At 40.5% G+C, this 12,250-nt stretch overlaps 1 protein-coding gene across 1 annotated transcript in view; it reads left to right on the plus strand.

The window, feature by feature from the left end:
• ntrk1 (neurotrophic tyrosine kinase, receptor, type 1) overlaps positions 1 to 12,250 on the plus strand; it is an 81,296-nt gene that overhangs the window by 52,459 nt on the left and 16,587 nt on the right. Inside the window, exons 9-13 of the mRNA XM_057834117.1 lie at positions 6,796 to 6,813; positions 6,890 to 6,948; positions 7,027 to 7,129; positions 11,464 to 11,619; positions 11,699 to 11,829. Coding sequence (XP_057690100.1) covers positions 6,796 to 6,813; positions 6,890 to 6,948; positions 7,027 to 7,129; positions 11,464 to 11,619; positions 11,699 to 11,829 — 467 coding nt within the window. The remainder of the gene's footprint in view (positions 1 to 6,795; positions 6,814 to 6,889; positions 6,949 to 7,026; positions 7,130 to 11,463; positions 11,620 to 11,698; positions 11,830 to 12,250) is intronic.

Consider the following 12,250-nt stretch of genomic DNA (forward strand, 5'->3'; position numbering starts at 1 on the left):
GCTGTCAGTGGCAGCCAATGCCAGACAACGACGTCATTTTGGGCCTTTTCAGGTCATTACCTGTTGATATTCCTTCACTTTCTGATGACTTTGGTGTATTTTCTGTGTCACTTCCGCTTGATTCTGGGTTACAGAACAGGAAGTGACCCGGGAATGAATAGGCAGTCACTCAAACTCAACAGGAAGTGGCCTGTAAATGCCCCGGAAATCGGAAAGCGTGACTGCGAATGTTCTGATTTTGAACAAACGAGCATTCATTCGCCCATCCCTGTCTTAATGGATTGAGCGTCGAGCGCCGTCAATGGCAGCTATAGAGTTACCTGAGAGACTAGAATATGGTAGCAACTAGGGGTGTGACAAAAATATTGAAAAGGTGATACATCGTGATACTTTGTATCCCAAAAGGTTATCGATATCTTGATTCTTGACAGGAGCATATCGTTTTAAAAAGGTGTCGATGTCTAAATAAGTAAATAAAAACTAACCAGCAAGTTGTTACCAAAATCTTCCATCGTAATAGTGTTTCAGTTAGCTCTAAGGCTGCATTGATGGTGCTCAACGCCCAATTCATTTAGACGTTCGTCATTTCGAAACCAGAGCATTCGCAGTCATTCTGTCCGATTTTCAGGGCATTTACAGGTCACTTGTTGTTCCTTTTAGGGCATTTACAGGTCGTTTCCTGTTGAGTTTGAGTCACTGCCTATTCATTTGGGTGATTCCCGGGTCACTTCCTGTTCTGTAACTCCAAATAAACAGCAAGTGACCCATAAAATACCTCAAAATCAACAGGCAGTAACTGAAAATCAACAGGTAAATGACCTTAAATGGCCCAAAATGACCTTATTACCTGGCATTGGCAGCCACTGACGGCCATGGACGTTCAATCCGTTTGAAGTGGGAGGGATGGCAGCGAATGCCACCCTCCCAGTTCAAATGGATTGGACGTCTACTAGTGATAAACTCATTCCAATTCACAGCAGAAGCTTGTTTTTTTTCTGTTTATTAGTTGTTTGTAGAATATCCTAGAATGATTTTCTGACAAATGTATCGATAATCGTTGTATCGCCATATCGTCTGATCATCGTTATTGTGAGCTTTTTATCGCAAATCGTATTGTATTGTGAGGTACCAAGAGGTTCCCACTCCTAGTAGCAACTTGTTGGTTCCTTTAAACAAAAAAACAAAACAAAAACATTGACACCTTTTTAAAATGATTTTTTGATTCTTGGCATGAGAATATCGATAACCTTTTGGGATCCAAAGTATCACGATGTATCACAGTTTCGATATTTTGTCAAACCCCTACCTCTAACTGCAAAATGGACTCGAAGAGGTGCTATTTGTTTGTGCTATGTTTACGCTAGTTGTCGGGACACCCCTCTGTTATTGAGAGAGATGGTACGCTCCATCAGCCGCAGGAGTGGAATACAGAAAAGCTGCGAGTGATGTCATCACTCAAAATTAATATTTCAATAACTATAACAGGGTATCCGCGGGTTATTAAAAGTATTAAAAAGGCATTGATTTTAGTTTTCCATTATTAAAGGTATTAAAAGCATTAAATTAGCTGTCGTAAGTCTGGAATTTTTTCACCGTGGTTTTAATTTTCAAGAACATCTCAGTGCAACCTAAATTATATCCGTGACAAAGTTTTTTGTTTGTTTTTTTTATCCATAACAAAGATCGGGCATGAAAATCTCTCACCTTTCGGCGAAATTCGCCGTTTTGAAGTCTTCACGGATTACCATGCTATGAAAACATCGCGGTTACAAAACCACTAAAATTTTCCGTCATACAGTAGTACGTATTCGTTATTTTTCATGTGTTGAAAATGCAGCCAGAATTGGCTTGGCGCGGCAGCGCTTACCCATTCCCCTGTTTAATGCTGCGTGTGTCAGTGACGCTATTCCAGCAAACCCAAAAACAAGCACTCCAAACGCACGGCGTAAATTCTTCAATTTATTGATCTCTCAAATCGTGGTAACTGAAATATACCAAATGAATACATTTAAAACGTTGTACGCTCGTATTTTTCCACATGTGAGTAGCTTCAACAGTTTAGCTTCATGAAAAAGTTCGTCAAAAACAAAACACACATTTTCCTTTCAAATTCAATACACAAAGTTACTAAAAACTTACAAAGACGAATGATAGGCAAGGCTTAGCTAGGACAGCAACTTCATTGAGGTTAATCACAGCCGCTGAGAGAGAAACAAGTTTGTATGCGGGGAGGAAAAAAAAAAAAGAGCTTCAAAGATCGCTAATTGCGACAGATGATCTTGTACTAAGCACAAATTCACATTCGCTGGAGGAGGTAAAGTATCACTCCCAATTGTTTTTAGATGAATGCATTTGCCAGCATATTGAATTTAGTGAGTAATGGTTTTCGTTTTCATATTTTGTGGTATGACAAAGTTACTGCCGTTCGTTGCAGCTTGCGTTGAACACTGCCGGAGCGTCCGGTGAAAAAATAGCTCCCGTTAAGGTAGCGTCAAGCTTGTGTATTTAACGGTAATATAAAAGGAGTGTTGTCAATAACGCGGTATCGTAATGCGTAACTAATCTGATTACTTTCTTTCAGTAAAGAACAATCTAACGCGTTCATTTTTCTAAATCAGTAATCTGAGTAAAATTACTTTCCTTGATGCCTGTGCGTTACTATTACTACATAATGTATGTAGAATAAAGAATACTTTAGTCATGGGAGTGACATCACATGTCACATTTTTTAATCGGGGATGGAACAAAAAGGGTCACGTGTATTACCATGATGCGTGAGCGCTGGGAGTTTGCGGCCAAAACAACATAGCCTTGCTACCTCGCCAGGATGCAATGAAATAGGCAGGAGATATACTACAAACGGCTGCATTTGCACACTGGAAACACAGCCATTACTTCACATTTTTGTCCAGTAAAGATAACAAAAATATCCCCGTGCGCTGCAAACTTTGCGCTGGCTCAAAAAGACTGTCCACCGCTATAAGCATCCATTTCAAGCACCACTTGGAATTACAGCACAACAGGTAACACGACAGCCAGGACTTTTTGATACTGCTCGTGCTCAATCCTCGGTTCAAGCTCAGTTGTTGTTGAGGGTTTTGAAAGCTTAGGTTTAAAGAAATTCTAAATATCCATCTTGCCTCCTCAGCTGTAGTTTTGGCTAAGCAATGCAAACGGCTGTCTCTAAGGTTATATAGTCACATGATCTGTTCGAAAAATAATTTGGACCCATTATGAAATACTTTGAAGGATTCCTGTTCATTTTATTCATTTGTGTTGTTTGTTTTATTGCTCTAAAACTTTTATAGACAACATTTTAAGGGCCATATTCATTGGTCTTTATTTTAAAGGGGAAGTTCAGAATGTTTTACATTAGGCTTAATCTTTGAGTTAGCCGGGGTTTAATTAGTCGTTGGAAATGATTTGAACAAATTCTGTGCAGTTTGACAGTTATTTGTTAGTTTCAGGGCTCCGGAGTGGCTAAGCTAGCACGAGTCAATGGTGGTTGAAATCAACTCCTTCAACTAATTAAACCCCCGTTAACTCGAATAATAAGCCTTATGTGAAAAATTAAAATGGTCAAATTTGCCACATGTAGGACGTTTTGCCGACGGCGGACATTTTGGCAGAACGCCGGAACATATTTCCTCCACACCTTTCTCACCTTTTTAACCCCTGACCCATTTTCATGCCTGTCTAATATTGAGCAACTTGAGCTGTGGCTGTGGTTATAGTCTAGGTTCTATTTATTTTAATTTTATATAAAATATTTATTTTTTGTTAATTTATTTATTTTCACTATCATTTATTTTCACACTATATTCATGTTCAAATTTGCAAATATGTTCTAAAAAAAAAAACCTGTTCAATGGAAAAATTTATTTATTTATTTTTTAAAATTTATTTATTTATTTATTTTTTTTAAACCCATACATCTAAAAATTTTTGAGCTATAATTGCAATACCGTGATACCGTGAAACCGCGGTATTTTTGCTCACGGTTATCGTACCATCAAAATCTCATACCGGCACATGCCTAATCACAACACCAGGCAATCGCACAGTACCAGGCCTGGAGTGGCTAATCGGGAGAACCGGGACGGTTCCCGGTGGGCCGGCCTGACGTTTTGGCCGGTTGTAATACACATTTTTAACGAAGCTTTCAGTTAAACTATTTACTAACGGTGTCACGCAACCGCGCTTTGCGCGATAAATTGTGGCCCTTCTAGCATTCCGTAGTTTGAAATTCGATACCCGCAACAGTCTCCCTCTCATTCTCCAATGCCGCCAGCTCTGCCTCTGGGAAAGAGTATTATGATATCATCCTTTTGACTTGATTCTGGAAAAACTTAATTTTGGGTTTTAATGGCCGAAATGGGGCACGTTGAGGCAGCATGATGAGCGTGAACCCGTCTGGCAGTTGGCGCGACCCATTATCGTTGTTTTTGAGGATGTTTGGATAAAAATACAGCGATAAACCGTAAATGAACATGCAGAATGAAATATTTTTCATGAGAGCACCACTAAAACTTCCACCATGTCTGACATCAGCTAGCTACCCTGAACTGTACAACTATCTTGTCCACACAAAATCAGCCTACTCTCACGAAAGTTTGAAAAACTTTAAGAGCTTGGAGGCTTATAAATACTTCGTTGCTGGTTGGGTGAAACAGGTCCTCGTCCACGAAAATTCGGCAGGAATCTATCTTGTGCTTGGAAAGGTGAGTTACGAAATTTTCAATTCAAAATCTTTTGTTATTGCTAACATCCACTGTCAAGTCTAATGTATTTCATGTCGTTTGTCAATGGAGTTAGGGCTTTTAATGTTTAGATGGTTTAGCGATAGCACTCTCACTACATACATACGTGTATGTTGTCGGCGATTAGCCTAGCAATGATCTTAATTGTGGTTGTCAGCCCAAAACCCTCTAAATATATATTAAATGCATCTTACCAGATATAAAATGACTACTACATAATCTGTGGTAATCGTTTGGAGCCCAGTTTTCTCGTCGAATTGCAGCAGCCCATCTCGCTCTCTTCTCTCCGGGTCTCTCGGAATCCGGTAGAAGTCTCTCCGTCTTCTCCGTCTATCTTCTCTGTTATTGCAACCGACCGCCACACACGCCTTCACCATTTTGATTATTAATGTTAACGAGCAGAAAAACACGTCGTAAATAGGAGGAATGTACGTAGCCGTAACAGGGAAACATGATGTGTTGACGGACAATTGGGCGGCACCAGTCAGGAGGAAGGAGTTGTGACGTCACGTGGGTAGGGTCTATAAGTGCATTGGGAGACAGCCGTTTTGGTGAGTTCAATTATTCTTTCAATCAATCATTCAATCTTTCACATTTAATTGCGGTAATTTTATGTCATGAATAATATGAAAACACTCATAAGTAATGATATATTACATTAATTTTTTATTTATTTAAACTATATACAGTACGCCCCCAAAATTTTGAATATCAAGTAAAAGTTGTTTTATTTTGGTAGATTAAACCAACAAAATTGAGTATGTCAATTTGCATGTACCACAAACCAAAAAAAAAAAAAAAGAATATGATGAAAAGCTTCAGTTTTGTACACACTTGCCACATGTGTAATTCAAAACACCTGCAAAAGGTTCCTCATTCTTTAAAAAGTCGGTCTAATATAAGATGAAATTATAGCTCGTACCCCAAAAATAAAATGGTAACTTCACACAGAACCTGCGCTTAAGCCCTTGATCTCAGAACTGTCAGTAGACATGCTCTTCCTCTGTGCCTCCCTTTTTACAAGTTATTTGGGGAAAATTCATATTTGATTCATCTTTACATGTGTAAAGGAAAACTCTTTTCTTGTTTCTAATGAGGCTTAAATTTGATGAACTCCTGTGCTAATAGGTGTATTTGGAAATTGAAATAAATAATTTATGCATTTTAAAAAATCGCAAGTTTACTACAGACATCATGCGATTAGTTGCGTTTTTAAAAAATTAATCGCTTGACAGCACAATTATTATTACAATATTTTAATAAGGTAGGTCATGACATAAAGAGGGCTGGTCTGTGGCACAAAACTTTTTGTTTTAATTGTATCTTCAATAAATGTGCATTCTTTTGTCAAACACACTTAGTAATTGAGTTTAAATTTGATGTTCAGTGCTTTATTTTTTTAATATGATTAAATATTATCTAAATAATGGGTGCGAGAAAAGTATTCATTTTCAGTTGAAATGGCATTAAAAAAGGTCTTAAAAATCTTAGATTGATCAATCCTGGGGGGTCCCTGTATAAAACGATAGCAGCACAAACAAAAAATTTTACGGCACAAACGTAGCATAAACGAATGCCACCGTTAGTTGATTTTTTTCTTTTATCTCAGACAAATAGTTAATGGTTTTAAATACCTGACATATTTCGGCGGAGACTTCCGCCTTCATCACAGAATCACCGGTGTTAGTTTGACGCGTCTTCTTAACAGCTGATGGATGAGGGTGTAACTCGCCTGTCAGATTGACAGGTGAGTCACGCCTTCTGCTGACCATTCACTCTTCCAAGATGCTAGTCCAGGTAGTAGGGAGCATGTACGCACCCTGGTCCCTGTTGATGGTCCTCGCGTCCCGCTTGCGGATCTCAATGGCCTCCCGGATCCAGCGCCACACATAATCGGACGTCTATCATCATCAATGGCACTAAAAGCGTTTTTAAAAATTCTTTTGTCAGCAATGTTGAACGTTGCACATTTTTGTCCTCATGTCCGCCATTTGTTTGTCCACTTATTTGTCGTCTTTGTGCCCCCACATGCAAGTCATCAATGTGGATCCAAGTGAGTATTGAGAAAATGTTTCTCAAAACAATCCGAAAAATGTGCAATCCACTGACGCCCGTTGTCCTCTGCGCAGTTCCCACCAACAAGTCCGTCGTGGACGTCACCGAGAACCTGGAGAGTCGAGTCTTTGTGGTCTGTTATTAGTATGAAGATGTCGATCATGATGACGACGAAACCTTTTTGCTGATTTGAACGACTTGTACGGCTCAGGTGTCGGTGGCCGTGGGTCTGGCGCTGTTTGCGTGCACCTTCTTACTGCTCACCGTCTTGGTTATCAACAAATGCGGACACAACTCCAAATTCGGCATTCACCGTAAGTTCCAACTTCCAACACTCTTTTACTGAAGTGTTCTTCCTCAAGGCAAGCTAAAGGCGCTTTCACAACTACAGGTAGTCCCAGGGGTTACGAAGTACTCGACTGACGCGATTTCGACTTTACTGCCGGAGTCTCGTCTGCCAGTTTGTCGAAAGTTTTTTTTTTTTTTTAACTGTAGCTCTAAACTTAATTACAAACGCATACACAAAGATATATTAGCTGAAACAACTTACAGCCTGATGTGGGCCAAACCAGAGCGCAGCTATCCTTTAGACAGACATCTGAGTCTGCTGAGTCATACAAGGCGGCTGTCCAGCCAGACCCAATGCTGCAACCAGAGGGCAGTGTATCCTCCATCATTAAACAAAATACAATACTCTTGGACTTTTTGGATAGTTATTTTGGGGTATTTAAAGGGTTAATTAGGATTTACACGGAAATTCGGGTTATGTTGCCACCGTAGGAACAGAGCTCGTTCGTAACCTGGGACTACCTATATTCTGTTTCTGGGTCACTGGCTGGGTGCCAGTGGGCCGGCTGGGTATCTCCTGCTCCGGGTGGGATTCCTGCCCTTCCCTGCCCTGGGCTTGGTGGGCTGCTGGGGGTCCCGCGGTGTGCCCAGCCAGTTCGGGGGCTGCGGCGGTGGCTCGTGGGCCGGCGGGGGTGGTGGCGCATCCCCTCGTCCCAGCCCTGAAGGCCGGTTGATGGGGGCGCGGATGGCCTGGGGGACCACCCTGGATCCCGCCCTTGCTGGGCTGCGCTGGCTCGCTCCACCTGGGGCGGCTCCCGCTGGCATTTCCACCCGTCTGCAGGACTATCACATGTCTGATGGGATTCACACATGACTAGGTGTAATTAGACACACTCAAGTAGTAAAACTCGGTGTCAGGGTGAGCGATCAGATAGCATAGAATAGGACACCAGTATACTCAGACTCACAAGGGATTTACACAAATACTGGATTCTATACCTCACATGGCTGATTTGTGTACACTCCAGCCCTCCCAATCACTTATCTTTCTGCCCCCCCTTCTTTTTTTCCTTGGTCATCGGGCCCCCCACATGGTGTCAACTGGAAATACAACTGGCTAACGATAGCACCAACATATTCATAGTTAGTATAGGCGTTCAATGTACCTCTTGTTGTTGTTTGTACTTCTTCTGTCTCTCTCTCTCTCCTTCTTTTCTTCTGCCCCCACCCATAACTCCTTCCTGTTCGATGCTTTCTACTAATAAACGAGGCATGTTGAATGGTCACAATGGGAGTATGTCATGCTCCCAAGTGATACTCAGATTTCCATTCTCCGTGTCAAACAGCTGACCTGGACAGGTTTTAAAAATAAAGAAAAAAAAGATGGCCGCCACATGAGCATGGCTTCATGCCGGTTGTTGTTTTGTGTCGTCGTCCGAAGGCTTCATGAACGCCGCAGGTGTAAAGACCGATGCGCCAGCGAGCTGTTGTAGAAATGTGTCTACGTGGCCGCCATGTTGGTAGGGGCATATTTTACCATCAATGATAGCTAGGCCTATTTTATATTAGCACTTATAGCACACAAACTAAGAAAGCACATCACCAACTTTCAGACTTTTCTAACTATTGTAACGCCTTTAATGTTATTGCATAAATGAACTAATTGGCTGCCATTTACAGTCATAGCCATCCAATTAATTTAGGCCGGGACAGTTAGCAACGATCGAATCGATTGAAAATGGAGCATTTTACAAGTTAATTTAGATTTGCCCCTACCAAGATGGCTGTCACACGGGCACACCTTTATGGTATCTATGCTATAATGGTAGAGCTAGCAGTGGTCGAACTAATGACAATCGGTTGAAAATGTAACAATTTACAAATTATGTCAACGTCCATTAATTGGGTTTGATAGTAAATACGCCCCTACCAAGATGGCCTCCATACAGGCACACCTCTATGCTAACTATGCTATACTAAGAGGGCTAGCATCGATCGAACTGATGACAATCAGTTGAAAATTGAGAATTTTACAAGTTAATTTAGATGTCTATTCACTGGGTTTGGTGGTAAATTTGCCCCTACCAAGATGGCCGCCACACGGACACACCTTTATGCTGTCTGTGCTATACTGGGAGAGCTAGTCACGCATATATGCTAACTATGCTATACTAAGAGGGCTACTATGGATCAAACTGATGACGATCTGTTAAAAATTGAGCATTTTTCAAGTTAATTTAGATGTCTATTCATTGGATTTGGTGGTAAATTTGCCCCTACCAAGACGGCCGCTTCTTTATGCTATCTATGCTACACTGGGAGAGCTAGCAGTGATCGAACTAATGACAATCGGTTGAAAATGGAACAATTTACAAGTCAATTTCAACATCCATTCATTGGGTTTGATGGTAAATTTGCCCCTCCCAAGATGGCTTCCACACACTCACTCATTTATGCTAACTACGCTATACTGGGAGGGCTAGCAGCGATTGAACTGCCGAAAATTGATTCAAAATTTACTAAATAATTTGTGTTGTCGTTTGAAGACTTAATGAACGCTACAGGTATAAAAAGTGATACGCCCGCAAATCTGTCATAGCAACGTGCCTGCGTTATGGCCATGTTGGTGAGGGCAACTTTTACCATCATTGACAGCTAACTATAGTATATTACCATTTAAAACGCTAAAACTAAGAGACTCACATCACCAAACTTCCTGCTCTTCTCACCGCTTCAATGTTATTGCATTGTTTAAATTAGTGACTGCCGTTGACGGTGATCGCCCTCCAATGCATTTGGAAAGCTGTCGTCTACCGCCATCAGTGGCACTGAAACGGGAGTCAAAAACAGGGTTGTAAAACACGTGACCAGTCTGACTCACACGGGGCCGAGCTTTAAGTCCGCGCAGGGCAAAGTGCCTTAATTACCGTAAGAGAGCAGAAAAGCTCCCTGGGCTGCGCCCATTAAAGACAGATGGACGGACGGACGCGCTGGTACATTTACACTTGCGCCTAAGTGGCGGTGATTGCCTAAGTGGAGCGTCGGCGGTCGCCCGCGTCCGCGCGCCGGCTTTTGTTGATTCCATTTCCATCCCGTCGGACCTCGAAGTTGGCGCACCGGGACCGATTTGGCCTTTTAGGCGCTCGGCGTGACGTCGGCGGCCTTCAATGGCGTCCTGATTGCCGCGCTGATCACCGCCATTATTGCCGTTTGCTCCAAAATTGAGGCGCCGCCGCAATCATCCGCATTCGGGTGGCCCCACGTGCTCCGGTTCTGATAGAGTTGGGACCAAAATACAAATGAAATTGACACCAAAAAAAAATCATTTTCAAAAAAGTTATGTATAATCTTTTTATTAATTTTGCACAATGTTTTGTTTTTTGTTTTTTTACTGAAAACTAGCTATTCTCGCCCTTGTTTTACGCTAGCAAATATCCAATTTGTTTAAAAAAAGATGTTCAAGTCCAATCCATCTGGCCTTGGAGGGTTGGCAGAATGACTTAATTGAGCGTGAATTGAAATGTGTATATTTATTTATAAAAACATTTAAGTAAATAACTAATATTATTTATTGAAACCGCCCAGAAACCACTCTTTTATTGATATAATTTTAATTTAATTTTTACTTTATTATTAATTTATTTTTTTTAACATTAAATTTAAATTTTGTATTTTTTAAACTTGCTGGTTTAAATCTTCTCGATTTGGGGGGGGGGGGGGGGGGGGACTGATTTATTTTTTATTTTAATAAAAAAAATGAAAATGTCCTTGTGGATATACAGATGAAAATGCTTGTTTTTAATGTATGTAATTATGATTTTTTTAAAATATTTTTTTTAAATAAAAAAATAATGACCTTGTGTATTTTTTAACATGACGCTTTAAATTACAAAATTTAAAAAAGTTTCTTCCCTGTATTTTCTAATGCAAATGAATCATTTTTAAAAAATTATTATTGTTTGTTTTAAATTAATCAATTAAATTCAAAATTAAATTAAAATATTCTAATTGTGAATGTTTTTTTTTTACTTGTATTTTTTAAATTTGCTGATTTAAATCTCCCTGATTTAAAAAAGACCTCTTTCTTTTATGATTCTTTTAAATAGTTTTTTTTTAGTTAAAAAAAAATGTCCTTGTGGATATACAGATGAAAATGCTTGTTTTTAATGTATGTAAATGTTATTGTTTTTGTAAAAATTAATTTGATCTATATTTTTGGAAATGTATTTTTAAAAAAAAACATTTTAAAAAATGGATTAATTCATTAATGAAGCACAAAAACATGGACATTTTTTTTTTCATTGTGCTTTTTGCCTAATGACAATCAAAGAATTCTTACAAATGTGTTTTTTGGCTTCAGGCTCGTCGCCACTGGGCACCGAGGACGACTTGGCGGTGTCGCTGCGCTTCATGAACTTGGGGAGCAGCCCGCCATCGTCGGACGAAGACTCGGGGGTGTCCAGCTTCGTGGAGAACCCGCAGTACTTCTGCGGGATCATAAAGGACAAAGACATGTGTGAGTCAGCGCAAAGGACGTCGGTCTTCCCGTTTGACGGCCCGCCATAATGCTCGGACGTTTTTTTCCTACCGAGCAGGCGTCCGGCACATCAAGCGGGCCGATATCCTTCTCAAGTGGGAGCTGGGCGAAGGCGCTTTCGGGAAAGTCTACCTGGCCGAGTGCGCCAACCTCAGCCCCGACACTGACAAGATGTTGGTCGCCATCAAGGTCAGTCTGAATTGGCAACCAAAGTTGCTTTAAAAATCAACAAATTTTTCATGGATTACAGTCATTTTTCACTTAGAACACTCAAAGACATAACAGACTTTCATCCTGTTTAATCTTAATTTAGCCACTGCCATTGACGGTGATAGATGTCTTATTCATTTGGACCGGGAGGGCTAACAGCGATCAAACTGATGGCAATTGGTTGAAAATAGAGCAATTTACAAGTTAATTTCCACATTCATTCATTGGGTTTGAATGTGCCCCTACCAAGATGAGCTCACACATTTATGCTAACTATGCTATGCTTGGAGAGCCAGCAGTGATCAGACTGATGACAATTGGTTGAAAATGGAGCAATTTACAAGTCAATTTCAACATCCGTTCATTGGGTTTGATGGTAAATTTGCCCCTCCCAAGATGG

This window comes from Corythoichthys intestinalis, chromosome 4 (genome assembly GCF_030265065.1).
Source record: "Corythoichthys intestinalis isolate RoL2023-P3 chromosome 4, ASM3026506v1, whole genome shotgun sequence".
Classification (NCBI taxonomy): Eukaryota; Metazoa; Chordata; class Actinopteri; order Syngnathiformes; family Syngnathidae; genus Corythoichthys; species Corythoichthys intestinalis.